The sequence below is a fragment of the Triticum dicoccoides genome, chromosome 3A (genome assembly GCF_002162155.2).
Source record: "Triticum dicoccoides isolate Atlit2015 ecotype Zavitan chromosome 3A, WEW_v2.0, whole genome shotgun sequence".
NCBI classification, from domain to species: domain Eukaryota; kingdom Viridiplantae; phylum Streptophyta; class Magnoliopsida; order Poales; family Poaceae; genus Triticum; species Triticum dicoccoides.
The window spans coordinates 137,252,080-137,273,642 of record NC_041384.1 but is presented as its reverse complement, the minus strand read 5'-3'; the positions used below and the strand labels follow the sequence as shown (position 1 = coordinate 137,273,642).

The 21,563-nt window shown below is 46.9% G+C and overlaps 3 protein-coding genes across 7 annotated transcripts in view; 1 reads left to right on the top strand and 2 right to left on the bottom strand.

The window, feature by feature from the left end:
* LOC119267608 (cell number regulator 6-like) overlaps nucleotides 1-3,902 on the top strand; it is a 4,784-nt gene extending 882 nt beyond the window's left edge. The window contains exons 3-4 of the mRNA XM_037549034.1: nucleotides 2,568-2,833; nucleotides 3,355-3,902. Coding sequence (XP_037404931.1) covers nucleotides 2,568-2,833; nucleotides 3,355-3,585 — 497 coding nt within the window. The 3' untranslated portion in view covers nucleotides 3,586-3,902. The remainder of the gene's footprint in view (nucleotides 1-2,567; nucleotides 2,834-3,354) is intronic.
* A 1,681-nt stretch (nucleotides 3,903-5,583) lies between these two features.
* Nucleotides 5,584-14,239, bottom strand: LOC119267606 (probable glycerol-3-phosphate acyltransferase 3). Of its 5 annotated transcripts, XM_037549030.1 has the most exons (4): nucleotides 13,670-14,236; nucleotides 9,619-9,763; nucleotides 8,260-8,359; nucleotides 5,584-7,764 (listed from the first exon to the last, which is right to left on the bottom strand). In XM_037549030.1, exon 4 carries the CDS (start codon nucleotides 7,217-7,219, stop codon nucleotides 5,705-5,707), a length of 1,515 nt encoding a protein of 504 aa, XP_037404927.1. In that variant the 5' UTR covers nucleotides 7,220-7,764; nucleotides 8,260-8,359; nucleotides 9,619-9,763; nucleotides 13,670-14,236; the 3' UTR covers nucleotides 5,584-5,704. The 5 variants fall into 5 exon arrangements, with proteins under 5 accessions (XP_037404927.1, XP_037404928.1, XP_037404929.1 ...); XM_037549031.1 differs by lacking the exon at nucleotides 9,619-9,763 and having other exon boundaries at nucleotides 5,584-7,758; nucleotides 13,670-14,239; XM_037549032.1 differs by lacking the exon at nucleotides 9,619-9,763 and having other exon boundaries at nucleotides 8,273-8,359; nucleotides 13,670-14,239.
* Nucleotides 14,240-18,948: 4,709 nt separating this feature from the next.
* On the bottom strand, nucleotides 18,949-21,258 carry LOC119271400 (VAN3-binding protein-like). Its single transcript, XM_037553250.1, has 6 exons — nucleotides 20,686-21,258; nucleotides 20,207-20,591; nucleotides 19,943-20,089; nucleotides 19,707-19,760; nucleotides 19,546-19,599; nucleotides 18,949-19,434 (listed from the first exon to the last, which is right to left on the bottom strand). Exons 1-6 carry the CDS (start codon nucleotides 20,965-20,967, stop codon nucleotides 19,199-19,201), a joined length of 1,158 nt encoding a protein of 385 aa, XP_037409147.1. The 5' UTR covers nucleotides 20,968-21,258; the 3' UTR covers nucleotides 18,949-19,198.
* Nucleotides 21,259-21,563: the final 305 nt, after the last annotated feature.

Below are 21,563 nucleotides of genomic sequence, written 5' to 3'. Positions count from 1 at the left end.
ACTTCCTCCCGCTCTAGACGGGTCACACCTTCAAAATTCGTGGTAGTTTTGATGTGCTGATATGCCAGAGTTGGCAGGAACTTTCATGTGGATCTGCACAGGATGGGGTTGTGTTGCTGTGGTTGAGCTCAGGGTTTGTGGCTATTACACACATTGCACAACTCAGCAACTAGATGTTTGTTTCCATGGCATTGAAGTGTTACTGAAGTGTCACCGACAGAGGTTAGGTGCTTTAGTTTTAAATCCTTTAGCGGTCCCGCGTATTAAGCGCACACAGGTTTTTATTATGAAGCCCGTACGTCAAGTGAATCTCTCTCTAGTAAAGAAAAGAGAAACATCTGCACAAGGATGGCCCATACACCTCCTATCCTCCTTTTTTCATTTAGGCTTTTATTGTTTTCCATTTTTTACATGTGTTTGTTACAGACTATTTTTCAGCACTAAAGGTGTTTCTTTCGAAATTTCAATTACAAATTATAACAGTATTTATATGCTTATTTGTGAAATATTTCCACATTAGTTTAGTGAGCAGTTGCCTGTCAGAAATTTGGTGTTGCCTCCTTTTTACGTGGTACCAGTTGAGACAGTTTTCAAACAGAGATGCTTTGCAAATCTGAATTTTCTTCCTCTCTGTCATTTTTTCATTAACAACCGTGAACTTAATCGAGGAACAAACCATGGTAGACTAAACATATAGTCAATTAATTCTTTCTCATGTCTATGAGAAAGGCATGGTTGATATTTTACATTGCACATATAACTCAGTTGTAAACTGGAGCCAACCCGATGCTGATTTATGTCTTATACTACACATGTAACTCAAATTTATAATGTGGAGTCGATCCGAAGCATGTCTGCCCTACATTTAGGAGTATTTTACCTAGACTAGAGGGGTAGAGGTTCATGACTGAACAGTCCAAATTGAGTACTTCATTTTTTTATAGCTTGCTTAGGAGTACTTTATTTTGAAATATTAATTGTTCACATACACTTTTTTGTATCATATTGCAAGCCTTTATGGTTTGCAAATTTGAAGTTCTGTTATCTTTTTGGTCTTCTATTATCTTTGTAAAATTAGCCTGTGATGATGTGCTCATGTGGGAAGGGATTAGGCACTGGTCATTGTCTGAAAGAAATAAAGAGTAGCAGTCGTAACGACTGGCTTCGATTATCATGTTCTTATTGTTAAAGACGACCCTTCTTTTTTCCGTATTGGAAAAGTTCTTCAAAATGTAGGGTGTGTTTGGTTTTGAGCCAAAGCTGGCCTTGCCAAAACATTGGCGTGCCCATGAGTTTTGGCTGTTGTTTGGTTGGACACCAAATATTTGGCTTGCCCAACCCAGCCGGCGTTTGCCCATGCAGTTCTCGCCAGTACGCGGGCGAGCCGTGGGGTGAATTCGTCCACCAGAATATTGTCTGCCAGCCTGCTAGCATTCCCGCGTATTATGCTTCGGTCTTACGCGAGCCGGAAAATTAATTAGCTAGCTTGTATACGCACGCCTCCTCTGATCATATCGATCAAGTCGGCTAGTACGTCTGTTTCACTCGGTCAAAAGCCTGTACATGCTGCTTCTCTGAACTTTTCTTTACTGTTCTTTTTTCTGAATGTTTGATCATCATGATTTATGGGCTCCTTATATAAAAATTTCAAGTTAAGACCTCAGATGCTGATATGTGGCATGTTAATTGGCTACAAACCAAACTGAGACCCAACCATTTTGCCAAAAAATTGGTACGTGCTATGGCTACAATCCAAACAACACTACCACACCAAAATTTTGGTCATGCCCTTGCTTTGGCTATGCCAAAATTTTGGCAGGGCAAGTTGGGGCACAAACCAAACAGCCCCGTACACACTTCTACAGCTGACTGTCGGTTATCATTTTAGCTCTTTTAGGCTCTTTGCAAAATCAACGTGCTGTGAGAATGTGCTCATATTGAAAAGAATTTGCAACTTCCATTGTTTCAAAGAAGCAAAAATTAGCAGTTGTAACGTTTACTTTTACTACAATGCTTTTGATCTAAAGATGTCTTTCTTCTTGATCTGTTTGAAAGTTCTTGTACATGTACACTTTCCCACTATAAGTGTTAATTGCGATAAACTGTTGAGCACATAAATGACTGCGTCGTACATGGCCGAAACCTGAAAGCTTAATGGAATAGCTAATTCTTTTTTCTTTCTTGACTTCCATGGGTTGGTTTTTTTTTTTAAATCTTGTAGTGATGGATCTTGTAATATGCTCCGAGGTTCCTTATGCCGTTCTTCTGAACTTGAACACAGAGCAGCTGAATCTCTAATCACAAGAGGGACCATCTCCAGGTTTACTGAAGAGTTAATCTAAGCACTAAAAGGAACACCATAAAGTTTGCGGATGTGTCTACTAATCATAATTGCTTAGTCTATTACCGACTTTCATTCATGGGGCCTTCTTATTCAAATTGTGTCATCATAGGGTTTGTGATGTTTGTACCTTTATGCTTCAGTCCGTGCAGTTTTCATATATATTACTGCTACATTCTGAGATACTTCTGAACCACTTGCGTGTCTGATCTTCTTACTTTTTTAGGCCGGACTGGTCTATTCTGCCCCTGTGTTTTGTTTGGACGAAATGTTCAGGCTCTTAGAGAAGATATCCCATGGACAACACCCTGCACTTGCCATGCTGTCTGTGTTGAAGGTGGCATTGCATTGGCAATCCTTACAGCTATATTCCATGGTGTTGACCCAGACACATCAGTCCTGATTGGTGAAGGCCTGGTGTTCGGTTGGTGGTTATGCTCTATATATACTGGTAATTTTCGTCTACAGCTTCAGAGGAGGTATCATCTCGAGGTACTTCTTTCTCTCTTCCACTGTTTTCTTTGTATGTGTCATGATAAATCGCATTCAGAAGAACATCTACAAACAGTTGTATTTATTTCTACTATAAGAAGTACAGAATTGCATTCTCCATCTGAGATAGTTGTATCAGGTATGCAGGCGTCCAGAAGCAAACTGCATGGTTAAAGTTATGTGTATCCGTCCTCACTAAAATAAAGTTCTGTAGTTTGGACGAGAGAGTTATGTCGTCCAGCGAACTTCTGTCACTGTCATGAAATTTTTGCTTGGCATTGTCCACTGGCGGTAGCTGGTTATATCATTGAATTATCAGACCATTTCATCAACCCTGTATTGCTCATCATTGTGAGCATGGAGGGTCCTTGACCACCTTTTCACGTATAGTATCTTTTTGTGGTCACTAATTCTAATCAGTTGTCACGTCTAGCATTTGATATGCGGGCTGGGCTTTTAGTTTCATGCATCAGTATCACGGGCCTTTCGCTAACCATCACATATTGTTGTGCTTCCACCAGAACTCTCCATGCCCTCCTGGCATAGTCCACTGCTGCTTCCCCTGGTGCGCGAACTGTCAGGAGCATCGTGAAAGGAAAGGCCGCCTCGCAGAAAGCAGTGCTGTTCCAATGACCATTGTCAACCCGCCGCCGCCGCTGCAAGAGATGAGCATGGTCGAGAACAACGCTCCCACATCCGAGAATGAAGCGTCGAAGGCCGAGCATGATGATGTGGAGGTGATACCTCTCTAGGAAAGATAGCATGAGAACTGAAACTGACATGGAATCTGCTAGCCAATTTAGAGACTACCATATATTGTTAATAAATCACTGTCATCTGGCAGGTACCGTATGAAACATTGTTCTGATCCAGATTTTAGTTTATGACCATTACTACCTATGATAGAATGTTGACCGTGGGCATGTAATATATGTGTGGAGACCATTACTACCTATGATAGAGTGCTGCCCGTGGGCATATAATATATATGTGTGGAGACCATTACTACCTATGATAGAATGTTGCCCGTGGGCATATAATATATGTGTGGATATATTTACATTTGTGAGTGGTATGTCCTATGTTCTATCCACATTATGCATTGCCTGTGTTCTCGACTTCTCGTTCATGAAAGTTAAGGCCTGCTTTGGTTCAAAGGATAGGAATATCATAGGAATAGAAAAGAGATATTCATCTCATTTTCTATAGGAAAAGAGGTGTTATTCGATTCGTAGGATAGGAAATTTTCCATAAGGTTTGAGCTAATTTTCTTTTTCTTTGAAATGTGAAGGATAATCCTACTAGGAAATCTGTTCTTACAAACCAAAGAGCTCCAATGAAAATTTTTCTATAGGAATCCTATCCTATAATATTCTTACAAATCAAAGGAGGCCTAAGTGTATGGTACAACTATATGAAGAGGTTTAGGCAAATCTCCTTTGATGTAGTGTAGATTAGCATTTACGTGTAATTCTTGCAAATTTATATGAAATCGTGTTTGCTATTTGCAAGCCCTTTGGGAAGAGAAGATGGTGAGGCGGAGATGGGGTGATGCAGCCGGGCATGGTGAATTGACGATGCCAAGCCGGGGCCAACACGGGGGGACGGCGAGGGGGTTGCCGGCACGAGAGAAGAGGATGGACTTAGAGGGGTGGCCAAGTGCCGTGGCAGACCAGTGGAGATGGGGACGCGGTTTTTTATGTTCGCGTTCTGTATGCAGTGTGAATCCGAGCCGGCCATCAAGCATGCTGTCCAATCAGTTAGGCCCATCATTGTGTCAGCCATGCACCAGCCACAGGCTAGTAGATTCGTTTCTCTACCTAGGTCCTGCGCATGCTCTATGCATTTTTCCCTCCCATGCTTCTGTTTAGTGGCAAGCCAGCCTCATAATTATATCTGGCATGGATAATTAACGTCGCTAGTTACTTTTTGTTGCAGGATAATGTCACTAGTTACTGTAGGATTATTACATGTTAACCCACAGCCTCACTAAAAAATCACGCGCGTGCAATTTTTATGAAGGCTTTATCGGACTTTATGAAGAATGTGCCTGAACTTTGCTATGAAAATCAGAAGGATTTTTGAAGAAACCAATAAAAATAAAAAGTTCTTTGAGTTTTGGCGATAAAGTTCCAAAAATACGGTTAACATGTTCTCTACCTACTTTTCAAAAATTGCGAGCTATGCCAGAGTTTTCCAAAAGTACTTCTATTTGTCATGGCAAAGTTCATAAACCAGTTTAATAAAGTTTGGTTCTATGTTTTTTTTGCGGGATGCAGTTTGGTTTTATTTAAAACTATTTAAAGAACATTCTTTGAGAACAATTTCAATAACATGATATTTTAATTTTGTGATGTTTAAATTACTTCCAACAAAATAGGCTAGAGAGATAATCACAAGAATTAATTCCACCATCGAAGGGGTAAAGTGAATCTATCAACAGCGCGTCACCTACTACTGGACAAGACTAACCTGGGTCTTAGTAGGGCCCTTCTCAGCTTTCTCACATACATCATGGGTAGATTTAGACAGTGGAGATACACGCCGTGAACGGAACACGAATGTAAATGCCTTTTCCGTGGAGATGGCAGTTTGGGGAGGGTGGGGGTAGCAAGGAGACCGGCAATTCGGCCGGAGTCGAAGCGCGGCAAGAGGAAGAAGCTACATGAAGGAGAAATTTGACTAGCGCTTAGATATTTTTCCAGGGAATCCAGGCAGCTGATGAATAATGTGTCCCATCCCATGTGAAATAGCGTTCCAAACATACCCAGTTCATCAATCCGGCATACAAAAAATGTGGTTATGCAGTGCAATGTACAGTACCGCAAAACAACACTCTACTATGTATATATTCTAAGCATCCCTACAATCCTAGATGACTTTGCTCGTCTTGGTCGCCACGACCCCCTCGTTACCAGCGAGCAGCAAGTACTTGTCCTTCCTCGTCAGCGCCGTGGGCGTGAACCCGAGAGCGCCGGCCAGCACGCCCTGCACCTGGTTCGCGACCTCGATGCTGCCACGCGGGTTGTCTGTGCGCACGGGCTCCAGGAAGTGGACCGAGTACTCCGGCCGTGGGTTCATCAGGAAAAAGACCGAGTCCAAGCACTTGGCGCCCGGCGACGTCGACGTGCCGTAGAACATGGTGGAGCGCTCGTCCACCGCCACGGGGCTCACCTCGTCGGCGAGCTCGGCGAACAGCGGGCTGAACCTGAGCAGGTACGGCTCGCGGCACGTCGTCCCCTCCGGGCACACCACCACGTCGCCCCGCTCCAGCAGCTCCGACATGCGGCGCCGGTCCTCGTCGCGGCCGCGGGTGAGGCGCAGCAGCGGGATCGGCGAGAGCAGCTCCGACAGCGGGCTCAGGCTGTACGTCACGGCGAACACGGGCTTCCCCAGCGCGCTCGAGATGGCAATCGGGTCGAGGAGCGTGCGGTGGTTGCACGCGTAGAGCCGGCCGCCCGAGGCGCCGCTCTCGCCGTTCGCGGCGGCGGGAGGGGCGCCGGTGACGCGCACCCGCACGCCGGCGAGCGCGGCGGCTGGGCCTATCAGGCGCCGCGGGAGGAGGGTGTAGATGGCGATGTGCACGACAGAGAGCACGACGGCGAAGGGGAAGTAGACGTACATGGCGAGCGCGGCCGCCGGTGTCGGCGTGAACGCCAGCCGCCCGTCGTGGAAGATCATGGGCTTCGGGTAGTGGTACGTAGTGTTCTCTTCGGCTCTCTTGACCGCAGCCCTAAGCCTCTCCGCGTACGTGTTCCCGTCGTCCATTACACCGGCGAAGTATCCGTAGCCCGCCTTGACCTCCCTGCCGATCACCGCGTCGAAGCCCACGTAATCCTTCAAGAACGCCTCCACCATCACCGTCGGGAACGACCTGCTCGCCGCCGCCACCTTCACCTCACTCGCCGTCGCCTCCCTCGCCTCCCCCAGCGCCTCCACGCGCGCCGCCTCCTTGGAGAAGTACTTGGGCAGCACGGCCCTGCCGATCCTCGCCGCCTCGTCGCGCCGCAGCCCGCAGAAGCTGACCATGACCATGGCCTCTACACACATCGCGTGCGTCATGATGTGCAGGAACGGGTAGAGCGCGAGCAGGAGGAGGCCTCGGGCGAAGCTGCCGGCCTCGACGGCGACGAGGAAGAAAGGAGGGAACAGCGTCGCGGCCGACGGCGGTGAAGACTTGAGGAGCAGCGCGTCGACTTCGAGCACCACGGTCTTGATGCCGTTTCCGAGCAGGCACGCGGGCGGCTCCACCGCCGGTGCTGCCGTCGTCGTCGGCGCAGTCGGGATGAACCGGAGGAGACCGGCGACGAGATTGCTCTTGACGACTCGGTGGAGGCTGAGCATGCGGTGGACGACGCCGTCGCCGGTTGACATCGCCATGGCCATGCGCGCCCGCGCATGTACCGTGATTTAGCCTCAGGATTTCTCGATCTGTTGTGCGGTGTCTCGGAAACTCCTCTTCCACGGGGTTCGGCTCCTCTGCAGTCCAACTATTACTGCACGGATGCTGTAGACATCTACATCAGCCGTCAATTCCAATCTGACTGCTCTAATTTCCCCACTTAATTCTTTTAAAGAATGAAAACAAACACCCCAATTTGTCCGGTGAAATATCTCCTACGGCTGCTTGGCGCCAAACAGAACGCACATTGGCGCCAAACAGCGATCTCCATGCCTTCGTCCCGCCGGTCTTCCCCAGTCCTCCTTGATCATCCTTCTTGTAGCCAGAACGTGACCAAGGTATATGTTGATCTATGGGCGGCATAGAGATCCTCTTTTGCCCTATATCTGTCCTCCTCACGCTGATCTGCAAGTTTATGTGGCATAAAGATCTCCCTTTTGCCCTATCTCTCTATTGATTGTTCTTCTCCCGCTGATCTGCAAGTGGTGTGGATGATCTCCCTTTTGAACTCACTTTTACCATCCTTCTCCTAGCAACAAAAAAGAAGCTGATCAATCTCAAGGTATGTGACATGTGATCTGATTCTATCCATGTTCTCAAGGCAACAAGAGAATTCCTAGACTGATTTTGCTATATGATCACAGATTACAAAAAAAAAGACAAGGTTTAGTGGAGAATATGATTAACGGCAATGAAGATTCAAACAGGCACCATCAATTTTAATAAATTCAGTAGCTAAATTGCAGAGGAGCCGAATCCTCCAAACAACTAGTAGAAAATCAGTAGTGACAAGGGAGGAAGGAGATCCAAAATTTATTCCTGCACCTTTTGGATGATGTTAGAGTGAAAAAATATATTTGAACATAAGTGATCTCTATTGTTCTAAATAAGCTCAAGATGAAATACATGAATGTAGTCAGAACTGTACATGCAAGTTGTACCATAGGTGCTTTGCTAACAGAAGTGATATCTATTGTTTTGAATAATCTCAAGATAAAATACATGAATGTAGTTAGATCTTTACATGCAAGTTGTACCATAGGTGCTTTGCTCATGAAATACTTGGGATTTCCAATACTTGACAGGAGATTAATGTAGATGATCTCCCTTTTGCCTTCCTTCTCCTAGCAAAAAAAAGACGATCAATCTCGAGGTATGTAACATATGCTCTAACTGTATTCATGTTCTCAAGGCAGCAAGAGAATTCCTATAGACTGACTATCTCAGATTACAAAAAAGGAAACGAAAAGGTGTAATGGAGAATATGACCAACTCCAACAAAGATTCAAACAGGTACACTCAATTTTGTTAAATTCTCATGCCATATCATCATATTTCTTGTAGTGTAACTAGACAAATAAATTAAGATATGCCTATTTTTTACAGGAAAAATATGATTCCTAGTTGGATGCCTCAAATTGGTATGAAATTTAATTCCACAAAAGAGGCCCGGGGATTTTAGACTTGTTATGGAGGTCATATTGGTTTTGACGTAAGGGTAAATTATGAAAATAAGAGCAAACTTGATGGGGCAATCACTTCCGCGAGATACGTTTGTTCCAACGAGGGCTACAGAAGAATAGACAAAAGAGATCATAATACCAAGCGTCCTCGTGCAGAAACAAGGACTGGTTGTAAAGTTCGAATGGGAATCACCATCGACCGAGAAACAGGAAATTACGAAGTACACGAGTTAGTCACTAAACACGACCATATCTTGCAATTGCCTGGAACATGCCACTTGATGCCATCACAACGGAAGATATCGACCTTGCAAGCTTTTGACATTGAAACTGCAGATGATTCAGGAATTGTACCAAAAGCAGCCCATGAGCTGGCAAGTCGGCAAGTTGGTGGGTCATTAAACCTTACCTACACACCTCGTGATCACAAGAACTATTTGCGAACCAAGCGTCAAAGGGAGTTGATGTATGGTGAAGCTGGAAGTATGCTCAAGTACTTTCGAGATAAAAAATGAGAATCCTGCATTTGAATATGATGTACAACACGATTGCGATGAACAAATAGCAAATATCTTCTGGGCTGATGCAAAGATGATCATTGACTATGCTCACTTTGGTGATGTTGTTACGTTTGATACTACATTTGGGACAAATAAAGAGTAACCCTTTGGTGTATTTGTTGGCTTCAACCATTTTAGAGAAATGGTCATTTTTGGTGTTGCACTTCTATACGACGAGACATTTGAATCCTTCAAATGGTTGTTCAACACTTACTTATCCATACATAACAAAAAAACAGCCTAGAACTATCTTTACTGGCCAGGACATAGCAATGGGTAATGCAATTCGGGCGGTATTTACAGAAGCATGGCATGGATTGTGCACTTTTCACATAATGCAAAATGCCATCAAACATTGACCTCATAAGAAAAAAGACGAGGATGGCCCAAATGTACTTGCTGATTTCAGTGCTTGCATGTACAAGTACGAGGAAGAGGAAGACTTTGAAGAAGCTTTCACTGCCATAAGAATCAATGTGGATACACAGACTTGGTTGGACAGTATCTATAAAGTAAAAGAGAAATGGGCAAGATCTTACATGAGAAATGCTTATACTATAGGCATGAGAAGAACACAATTAAGTGAGAGCTTGAATAGTGACTTGAAAGACCATTTGAAGTCTGATCTTGACATTCTTTGTTTTTTCAAGCACGTAGAGAGGGTTGTGCAAGGAAAGAGAGATAAAGAGGTAAATGAGGAATATGAGTCGAGGAAAAAATTACCTAGAGTTAGAATAAGAACTCCTACAGTAATACAAGCAAGCAAAGTTTACACACCTAGCATATTTGAAGATTTTCAGAATGAATACGAAAGATCCATCTCAGCGTACATCAAGCCATCGGAGGAAGACAATGCATATACTGTTGCAATTGCCAATCTTGACCCGGAATGCTCTTATGAAGAAGAATGCAAAGTTATAGTTGATGAAGAGCAAAAAGTTCTATGTAGATGTGGCCAATTTGAAAGAGTTGGTATATTGTGTAGTCATGCTTTGAAAGCTCTGGATGTCATGAATATTAAGTATCTTCCAAGCTGTTATGGCGTTGCTAGAAGAAGGGCGCAAGAGGGCCGGCCGGGGGGCCTTTTTGCCCATGGCCGGGCAAGAGGGAAGGGATTTCCTTCTTAATTCTTGCTTAATTAGATTGATACATCTCCTTTCTTTATATAGAGAGGTTTACTTGACTCCCAAGCAAGGCTTACTTGACCCCTAAGCAAGCGGCCCTTATCTCTAATTAACCCTAAGACTAACGGGCTATACCGCCAGCCCAGGCCATTAGGCCCATTACGTACTCTAACACTACAACCCACCTAGACATGCAGCTTGTCCTCGAGCTGCAGCCTAACCAACTTATAACCATGACTCGACGCAACACAGATCTAACACCTAAAAACAAGCCTTTTACATCTCGGCTTGTTTTATTACTCTCAACCTGAAATGGACCGGGATGATTTATTTTGGACCTCTTAATAAAAAGTGGATACCATCCGCACGTCGGACGTGCACGCGTACAACCACCTGGATCCCATGGACACCATCTGGACAAAAGGAGTGCATGTGTATGGCCACCTGGAAGTGGTCGCAAGAGTGACCAGCAGAGGCGCCCTTGCGGCGCCCGGTGACGGAATGTAGTGGTGCTACGTGGTGCGTTCTTGTCAGTGACACCATGCCTTCTTCCTGCCGGACGGCTGTTGGTCTGCACCGCATAGAGAAGAGTGGGGGGCTTGCCATGGAGAATGACAAGGAGGGGTGCGCTCCCCCAACCGCCAATGTTGCATACTTGGAGGTCGCTGCCCGAGGGGAAAATAGCATGCCCAAGATCCCTGACGCAGTGGACGAGATCGAGGTCCTTTGCGCAGCGAAGCGCAACTGGGAGGAGCGGCAGCTGCAGACCACGCAACTCCCGCACACGCCGACGCGCTAGGAGGCCGCGTGCAGCAGCCTGCAGCCTCACCATCGCCGACACGTGGCGGGTAGTGATCCAAGCTGGAAGCGGTGACGGCGACGGCGGAAGCTTGATCTGCTGGATGGCGACGCCCTGGGGAAGCGGTGATGGCGACGGCGGGAACTTGATCTGGTGGATCGGGACTCCCGTCGGCGCGGTCGATGCGGGGCCGGAGCTGACCGTTGATGGCTGCTGCAGTTGTAGCGGCTGCTGCGGCGGAGCACCGGGCGCGGCGGAGGTCGCCAGGAGCGGTGGCTGCCACTGCAGTCAGAGCGGGGCGGTGGATGGCAGCTGCTGCAGCGGCCCGATGAGCGCGGCGGAGGCCACCTAGTGCGGCGGCTGCCACGGCAGTCAGGACGGGGCGGTGGTGGCGGTGGATGGCAGTTGCAGCGGCTGCTGCAGCAGCCCGACGAGCGCGGCGGAGGCCGCCTGGTGCGGCGGCTGCCATGACAGTCAGGACGGGGCGATGGATGGCAGCTGCAGCGGCTGCTGCAGTAGCCCGGCGAGCGCGGCGGGGGCCTCTTGGTGCGGCGGCTGCCATGGCAGCCACGGCGGTGCGGTGGCGGTGATGGGCGGCGCAGCCGAGTGCGGCCCATAGGACCCGGCCAAGAACAGGTGGATCTCCTGGACCGCCTGTGTTAGGTCCCGCAGTGCCTCGGACACCTCCGGGGTGAGGACGACGGGGGCGGGCGCGACGGAGGATCCCGGCGCGGGCAGGAGCGGGGCGACGGTCGTGACCGGCAGCGGAAGAGACGGGTTGGGCGGCGGTGAAGACATGATCGAACCGAAGCTAGCTGATACCAAATTGTTATGGCGCTGCTAGAAGGAGGGCGCGAGAGGGCCGGCCGGGGGCCTTTTTGCCCACGGCCGGGCAAGAGGGAAGGGATTTCCTTCTTAATTCTTGCTTAATTAGATTGATACATCTCCTTTCTTTATATAGAGAGGTTTACTTGACTCCCAAGCAAGGCTTACTTGACCCCTAAGCAAGCGACCCTTATCTCTAATTAACCCTAAGACTAACGGGCTATACCACCAGCCCAGGCCATTAGGCCCATTACGTACTCTAACACAAGCCACTATATTTTGAAGCGATGGACTCGAGAAGCACGAAGCGGCACTATTCAAAACAGCCATGGCAACATTGTTTTGGAAGACCCTAGATCGGAAGATAGGCAGCAACTGAAGTTTTTCATGCACGAGTTCCTTGGCATAGCTTCCCAAGCAGTTGCATCAGAAGAGTGCATCAAATTAGTAGATGATGCTTTGAAGAATCTAAAGAAGCAAGTTGAAGACAAAGCTCCTACTACTACATGCAGAACTGAAGCCATATCTCAGGAACCAGACATTTGTTTGCAAACAGCTTGCCTGAAGAAAAAGGAAATTCAGCAGAAGACTTCAAAAAGGAAGAAATCATGGCTTGATAATCAACATCCCAGTAAAAAGAAAAAAGGGGCAGCTAAAGTCATTCCCGAAAAACAATCTTCTTCTGTAAATCTCTTATCACTTATCGAAACAGCCTATAGATTTACTAATAACTCAACTAATGTTTGTTCTGATTTATATTTTGCATAGAGAGGAGAGAAGTACATTCCAGTTGCACAATGCGAAGCACCTACAGAGAAAATGACTGGAACAAATGCAGATGGTTTGCGGGACTATGGGTACTATGCTCGTTTACTAACGGTATTCCACTTATCTTGTCCAAAATTCCTAAAATCCATTTGTAAGAAATATGATTTTTGTGTAATCTGTTATGTCTCTCTTTAATTTACAGAGTGAAGCCGATGACATTTGGGACTTGGAAAAGAATCCATATTTTCCTCCGATATGATAATAGTTTGATAGGGAAATAAGATGAGAGTCATGCATTTGTGGGATTCGGCTCCTCTACGTCAACCACAACTACAGTCGTCACTATAGCCGTGAAATGCAGCTAGTAATTCCTTCTATGTGTTTAGTACTTAAGGCAAATACAGAGAGAGCAGCCTTTGCATCCTATTCTGGTATTTGTAATTCCTGTAGGCAAAGAGAAAGGAAGAGGAACGTTTGCTTCTGTTTATCTATTTTAAAGTCAGGAAAAATAGAAGTAGAGTAGCACCTAGTTTTGCTGATGTGTGAATTGGCAAGGACTTAGCATTTGCATCACAGTATCATGGTTTCCAAACGAGATGAACCTCAACTTAGCCTTTTTCAAATAGTTTTAAGATCATCAAAACCTGATTTACAGTAGTCTAGAAATTTGCTAGTCAGAACCATGCCAAAATCTCTATGGATAGTGAGACGACGACACAACAGCGCAGTCAAATCAAATGCAATTGCAGTAAGATATTTAGACCACAATACATCAACATTCAGAAACACAAGCTACATACATATAATTTTGAAGATTTGCACGGACAAGATCAATGGACAAGGGACCAAACATATTGTCATGCTAAACACTACAAGGTAGGAGATAGCCACGTACTGATCGGTGCCTCTCCCGAGCTCGAGAAGCGCCTGCACGGCGGACTCCCACGCGCCGGAGAGGCGGAGGAATAGCTCCTTCCTGGGCGGTGGCGGCGCGGGGCCGGCAGATCTCCATCTGCGAGAGGCTGGAGGAAGCGGGCAGCTTCCATCGAGGTGGAGGGCGTCGGGCGGCGCGGCCTGAGGAAGGCGGAGTGCTCCCACATACCTGCCGTCGACGGCGTCGGCCGGCGAGCCCAGGGAACGGCGCCTTGCGGCAGATCCTGAGAAAGCCGGGGACGCAGCCGCGGCGCAGCAGGCGGGCATGGAGGGCCATCTGCCGGACCGTCGCTCGATGAGGGAGTGCGCTTGTCCGGATATACGAACCCTCGCCGGCGGTGAGGTCTTCTGCTCGCTCCTGCCTCATCAGTCTAGTTAGTGCGTGGTGTGCAGTGTGAACGGAAGCAATTATCTGAATGCATAAAAGCTTTTTTTATTAACAGAATTAAGTAGGTAAAATGCAGGCGGTCAGATGGAAATTGACGGCTGGTATGAAGGCCTACAGCACCCGTGCAGTAATAGTTCGACTGCAGAGGAGCCGAACCCCATGCATTTATATCTGCTATACTAGTATGCGCCAAACGAAATTCCTACTCGACTACGTGCTTGCCTATTGTATCACACTTCAAATTTTAATCGCGTTCGGGAAGAACCAGGAATTGGAGTCCTGTTCAGTCGCTATCCCGCGGGGCTATTGTATGGACCGGTAAACATATGGCCCACCAAGCCGACTTGATGGGTTCAAGGCCCAGCAGTCTTTGACTCTTTATTCAGGTCTGATGATCTCCGGTTTATTCTATGGCGTGCTTCAGGCTGCCACGAGGTATATGTGAAAATATTACATAGATGATTCGACAATTCTGATGGGGCAGTAAGAGAGGCAAGAAGAAGCCTTGTTGGGTCACTTGGGACGTATGCACTAAACCAAAGTCTTTGGGAGGTTTAGGTTTCGGGATATTGAGCTTTTCAATTTATCACTCCTCGCAAGACAGGCTTGGCGATTGATTGAAGGACCTATGACGCTGAGCGCAAGAATACTTAAGTCAGTATATTATCCTTCTGTTTCTTTCTTGGATTCGGAGTTGGGTAATCACCCCTCACAAATATGGAGAGCTATTTTGGATGGAAGGGACGTGATAGCTCAAGGCATCATTAGAAGGATTGGTACAGAAGAGAAAACAAGTATATGGAATCAAAACTGGTTGCCAAGGACGGGTCTTATGAGGCCGATCTGCTCACTGGTAACCCAGCCACCTATTTTGGTCTCAGAACTCATTGATGCCTCATCTTCGTCATGGCGAGAGGAAGAGCTACGGAGAATATTTGTACCTGTTGATGTTGAGGAGATACTAAAAATCCCACTGTGGACAAAAAAGATAGAAGATTTCTGGGCTTGGAGAGAAGACTGTCGTGGCAAGTTTTCAGTAAGTTTAGCGTATAAATTGTTGTCCAACTTAAAGAGGCAGCGGGAAAATCTCTTGGACAGGACGGGAGGATCGTCAGCTATGGTACGAGAGCAGAAAGCTTGGAAGTCCGTGTGGAATATCAAGATTCCGTCAAAATTAAAGAACTTTATATGGAGATTGTGTAACGACTCGATACTGACCGCGGATGTTTTACAGCATAGGCATATGGCAACGAGATGTGTTTGTGCCTTCTGTTCGGCAGAGGACAGCTGGAAGCATGCCCTAATTGATTGTGTCGTTTCGAGGTGCGCGTGGTCTTTATCATCTGATGAGCTAGTTGAAACAATGTGTGATAATTTGAGTCTGAATGCAAAAAATTGGGTGTTCACGATGCATGAACTTCTGCCTCATGAGGAGTTCACGCGCATGGTGGTGACACTTTGGGCGATATGGAGGGCACGGAGGAGAGCTATGCATGAGGGTATATATGACAGTCCGTTGCAAATCAATCACTTCATCAATTCTTTCTTGAGGGACATTCAAATTCTAGCGATACCGAACCAGACAATCAAGAGCACTTTGAGCAGACCATCACAGTGGTTACCACCACCACAAGATCATGTGAAGATGAATGTTGATGCTGCAGTACTAAATGATAATATGGGAGCCGTTGCTGTGGTCTGCAGAGACATCAATGGAGTATTTTTGGGTGCATCGGCAATCACTTTCAAACATATACATAACCCTGTTACACTTGAAGCTTTGGCAATACGTGAGTCACTTTCACTTGCGGAGGATCTGTATGTAATACAAGTGGCTTCTGATTGCAAAAAGGTGGTGGATGATATCAAGCAGGGATCGTTGGCCGGACATGCTGCAATCATACATGAAATCATAGATCGCTCTTGTTCTTTTACTGCTTGTAACATTGTTCACGAGTATAGGAGCTCGAATTTCGAGGCTCACAATCTCGCTAGGCATGCACTTTCTTTAGGGTTTGGTCGCCATGTTTGATTAGGCCAACCCGGAGACTTAAATTTTATTCCTGTAAATGTTGGGACAGTTTAAATAAAGCCTGGCGAGAATGTCTCAAAAAAAAGGTCTGATGATCTTCGCAGTTTGGGCCTTCCTTTCCTTTTGTTGGAAGCGGCCCTTCACTACCAACAACAGCTTACTTTCTCAAAACAAACAAACAACGAGCCCTAAAGAAAACGAAATCACTAGTTAAGAGTTACCCCTTGCAAAGGTCACCCCCACCTTCTAGGCTGACAAATGACGCACTGCGTGTGCACCATCAATCGTAACCTGAGAGGATTTTTTTTGTAGTTTTGTTTATTTAAAACATTTGATCTCTTGAACCATGGTCCAAATCCCGAACCGTTTTCACCGTTGGATTTATCGGGTCAAGAATTCGAAACTAGAACACATGTTAGTAGGTTTCGATGAACTTTTCCATGAAAAGGCTAAATATCAAAGAAAAAAACTAAAATAAATGAATATAAAAGAAGAAGGCCGAATAAAATCCTAAGCCCGAAAGCACGGTAGCGGGTTTCACTTTTTTCCCTTCCCAAAAAACACAATTGTGCTTCTCTTGGAAGCATACATTTTTCACTTGGCACACTTCTCACGGAAGCAAGCATTTGCTTCCACAAGAAGCAAACATGTGCTTCTTGTGAAAGCACATACTTTTTCCTTAGAAGTACACTTTTTACGGAAGCAAGTCTATGCTTCCACAAGAAGCAAATTTGTGCTACTCGTGAAATCACCTTTTTTTCTTAAGTTGTGCTTCTCGCAAAAGCAATTTGTGCTTCCGCGAGAAGCAAATATGTGCTTCTCGTGGAAGCGCATATTGTCTTTTCTTTACGAGAAGCACAGAGCAAATATGTGCTTCTAGTGGAAGCACATATTTTATTTCTTTTTCAAGAAGCACATTTGTGATTCACAAAAAAAAATCTCCAAAACCAAGGAAAACCAAGAGAAAATCGAAAACGCCCCAAAAAAACCATTGAAATCCCAAAAACGCATACAGAAAATTAAAAACCGAAATCTAGAGGGAGCGTCTAGCACGCACACGTGGTGGTGATACGTGTGATACGTCTCCATCATATCTACTTTTTGGAACACTTTTGCTCTTGTTTTCCCCCATAATTTCCATGATTTGAGTGAAAGTAACCCGAGTTGACGTTGTTTTCAACAGAACTACCTTGGTGATTTATTTGTGCAAAATAAAAATTCTAGGAATTTAATGAAAATTTATGAAGAATTATTTTAGAATAAATGAAAAATCTTGGAACCAAAATCCACCAGAGAAACGCCAGGGGGTGGCCACATGGGTTGGTGGCGCGGCCACCCCCCAGGTCACGCCACCTGGCCATGTGGGCCCCTTGGACATTCTCTGACTTAATTCCAGCGCTATATATTCACTTTCTTCAAGGAAAAAAATGAGATAGAAAGTTTCATCGTGTTTTATAATATGGAGTCGTCGTCACCTCCCGTTCTTCGTCGGGAGCCCTAATCTAGAGTTTTTTCGTAGCTCCAGAGAGAGGGAGTTATCATCATCGTCATCGCCAACCCTTCTCCATCAACAATTCCATAATGCTCGCAATCATATGTGAGTAATTCCCTTGTAGGCATACTGGAGGTAGATTGAGATGGATGATATTTCATATGTAATCATGTCAATTTGCTAAGGCTTGATCCTTAGTATCTACTATGTTCTGAGATTGATGTTGCTATGACTTTGCTATGCTTAATGCTTGTCACTAGGATCCGAGTGTCGTGATTTCAGATCTGAACATGTTGCTCTTATGCATATATTTACGTTCCTGATTTTACCTGCAAGTTGTATGCACATGTTATTATTCTGAACCTTAGAACCCCAAGGTGACCATGACTTGGGATATCGATGGGGATGATTTTAACTTCAGGAGTTCATGTATTCACAGTGTGTTAATGCTTTGTTTCGGTTCTCTATTAAAATGAGCGTCTTAATTACTCTTAGTTTCCATTAGGACCCGTTTCCACGGGAGGGTAGGACAAAAAAAGTTACGCAAATTCTTACTGCTTCCGCTGAGACGATGACAATGATGTCGGTGCCCCCAGCTATCCCCTGGCCTAGGACGAGGCCTATGATTACAAGAATACTAAACCGACGTAGGGTTCTCTTCGGTAAAAGAGTCCTTTGCTTGCGCGCCTAGACGGCAGACTTTGCTTGGGAGGCTTCCTACATTGGTCTGAGGCCCGTAGAATCCTCATGGCCCGCTAGCCCAGCGGCCGGCTTGCCTCCCGACGGACCACCCCTACCGGTATAGCACACCGTCATGTAACTTTCCTTGGGAGGTGCATGTTTTCCCTTTGTAATTCTCTTGTTAGTTGCAGTACAAGCAAGAAAACTTTATGTTTCAGTTTACAACAGCTTTGTCATAGCCAGTTGAAAGGACCTACAGTATGTTGGGTCACCATGACTTGCGTGTAATTTCATGGGCCAGAAATTTCCTGATTGTCAGATGTAGCTCCAAGTGTCTAGATTCTCCCGTAGGCTGCACTTGAGCAAGCAACTCAGAAAAGCCAAAAAAATAGGCCTTCATAGGTCCAATTTTGCCACAAAAGACTCCTAGTCCACCTTGTGATTTTGCTTTGCAAACTTTGGTTCATGCAATGGGAGATGGTCCTTTATCCCCCCTGGCATGCTTTCTCCATAAACAACCGGTGATGAATTTATTAATCTGATCAATGGCATCTGCTGGAGCACATGTAGAATGCTGGCATGGAAGAGAAAACTAACTAAAGTAGCTGCAAGTTTGCCCCCACAGGATACAAGTGTGGAGCAACCAGTGAGTCTTCTCTCATTTCTTTGCACCAAAGGCATGAAATCTGCCATTTTGTCACTAACACGGCGAGCTTAATAGAGGAACACACATAGTAAAATCTACTAACTCTCTATCACATCCTTTTGTATGCATTACAAATACAGAGCTAAACTAAACTGCCTCACAAGAGTATCATCAACATCATTATGTCATATGTAACAACCCCCTTATATCACAACATACTATCACCTTAACACCGAGAAAACGGCTCACACATCAACCCATTTTCACTAGCGACTCCAGCTTATTTCCCACACGATCATCTGGAGCAACCTGTCGAAGCAGGTTCTGCACATCATCGACCCAGTTCTGCTTACTCGTGCTGTCCTGACACTCGAATTCCACGATCCCTTGCGCCGTGCTCAGGCCGAAGCAGCATTTCTCATCCATGAAGGCCTTTCCCGGCTCGATCACCGACGTCGGAAGCTCACTGTATACGCCGTAAACCACGCCTGCAGACGATAATTACAGGCGGAACGCTCAGTGTTAAAATCTCACAAACTACGCTGACAGAGGCAGAAATGGTAGCATATGATGTTTGTTTCGGGTGCTGCTGAACTTACTCTTGTTGTTCTTGGACAGTGCACCTCCAATGTGCTTGCTTTTCAGCTTCAGCATGCCTATTATCATTTGGCTATGCCGTCAGTAATTGAACACACATTTTATTTTATTTTTGGTAGGACAAATGGACAATAATTTGATATTGTGCAGTCAGAGTTTTTTTCTACCTGAGACCTCCTGTTGATGTAGACAGATACTTTTGTCCTGTGTAAATCCCCTGCACCAGGAAAAATAAATTCAGATTGTGCACCTTAATTGTATTGTTTGGTGTTAATTTTACACGTTACTAGTAGATTATAAGATTTTAATTCATCTCTTCCGAATTATGTATATGTAAAATGTTGGCACATGACTGAATGTTCTGAATATTACTCGGCTGTGTTGTCTGAATGTCTGTACCTTTTCTTGTGCGTTTCAGCAGCTCACCCTCCTTGCACCAGACATCAGGGCTCCACGAATGGCCCTTCTCGTAAGGAAGAACGCTCGCGTTGCTCCTCGCCCCCTCCCGCTGCACCCTCTGCTTCATCGTCGCAGTTCCTCGCAGCGCTGACACGAATTCCACACGAACTCAGCTTTGATTCTTGCACGAGATAACATACGGAAACGGGAGTGCACATTGTGATGGCAATGGCGGCACGGCCGTTCGCCGCGTCGAACCCTTACCGGTTGCCGCTCCGGCTGTGAGCGTCGTCAGATCGCCGGCGCTCCTTACGCCAACCGCGGACTGGACGGCGGAGGCCACCTGCTCGTGTGTCGGCCCGGCAAGCCTTGCCGCCTCCACGCAGTGCGAGGCCAGCAGCTCCGTGGCCGGCGCCATGGCGGCGGCCATCTTGGGGGCCTGGGTGTCGGAGCTGGTGGACGCCGCCGCAACGGCGGCCACCGCGGCCGCGACGCGGACCACGGACACCATGGCGTGCACGTGGGCCCTGTCGGCGCGCAGCTTCTCCTTGCTGCTCTGCCTGGACCGGCTCGCGTCCTTGTGCTGGAACCATTTGCCGATGGACTGGTGGTGGCCGATGCCGCTGATGGAACTCCGCCTTGCTTCCGTCTGCTCGAAAATGGGCAGACAACAGACGGAAACATTCAGAAAGGAGAGAGCAAAGAAAGGATGGGAGTGAGTGGGCAGTGGACTGCTCGCTGACGTGGTGTCGATAGCTCGGGACGATGGCCGTGGCGGCGAGCACGGCGGAGGCCTCCGGTATGCCCATCTCCTGCAGCGGCAGCCTGTTGAGGCAGCTCTTCTTGCCTCCGACGAGGATCTTGGATATCTCCGACGCGGACACGCTCCAGGACCTCGACAGGTACTCCATGGGCTCGAGCGGCGTCTGCGGCGGCGGTATCGCCGCCGCCGCCGCATCCTCCTCCTCATCGACCACATCAAACCGGAACGCGCTGCCGGCCTTCCAGCCCATCTCCATGGCCATCAGTCCCACGCAGTCACTCTCCGCACTCAGCACTAGTCTACCACGTCCTTGGCTCTCAGTGGCTGGTTGCAGGCAGCAGGAGGCGACGGTCGCCTACTTATAGCGGAGGAGGCACGCACGGAGCACGAGGAGGGGGGCGTGGAGCCGCCATGGCCGTGGCAGAAAGAACAAGGAGGACACGAGGCTGGCTGGCGAACAGGCCCCTGGCTTTCTCTGCTACTCCTGTCTGTCTCTAACAAGTCTCCCTCCACTACCTGGGACTGAATATTTCTACTACCACTGCTGCAATATACTAGTGCCGCCGTCGCTGTTCTCTAGCCATTTGTTCCCGGCAGCTGAGCTATCCGGGACCTCGGAGGGTCTCACGACATGACTTCAGAGGAACCAAGCCAACCATGGATTGCTACGGCGGCATTGGCTTCTGGACGTACCTACGGTTGTTGGCAACGTTTAGTCAATTGCACGAAGACTTGTTTGAACTTGCAGCAACGTTCTGCGAGGCGATGCGATGCTTCCAAGAGAAACCCCCTGTTTTCCCGGCGTATCAGCTACCGACGATGCCGGCGTTCCCGCTAATTAACACGAAGGGATAGATG

What these genes read in the sequence shown, in the direction of transcription:
- LOC119267606 (XM_037549031.1), bottom strand. Translation starts at nt 7,219, where the DNA reads ATGGCCATGGCGATGTCAACCGGCGACGGCGTCGTCCACCGCATGCTC.
- LOC119271400 (XM_037553250.1), bottom strand. Translation starts at nt 20,967, where the DNA reads ATGGCCATGGAGATGGGCTGGAAGGCCGGCAGCGCGTTCCGGTTTGAT. An exon ending in CACAGCCGGAGCGGCAACCG is followed by an intron (nt 20,090 to 20,206) that starts GTAAGGGTTCGA and finishes AATTCGTGTCAG; the next exon opens with CGCTGCGAGGAACTGCGACG. An exon ending in CAACAGGAGGTCTCAGGTAG is followed by an intron (nt 19,600 to 19,706) that starts AAAAAAACTCTG and finishes TGATAATAGGCA; the next exon opens with TGCTGAAGCTGAAAAGCAAG.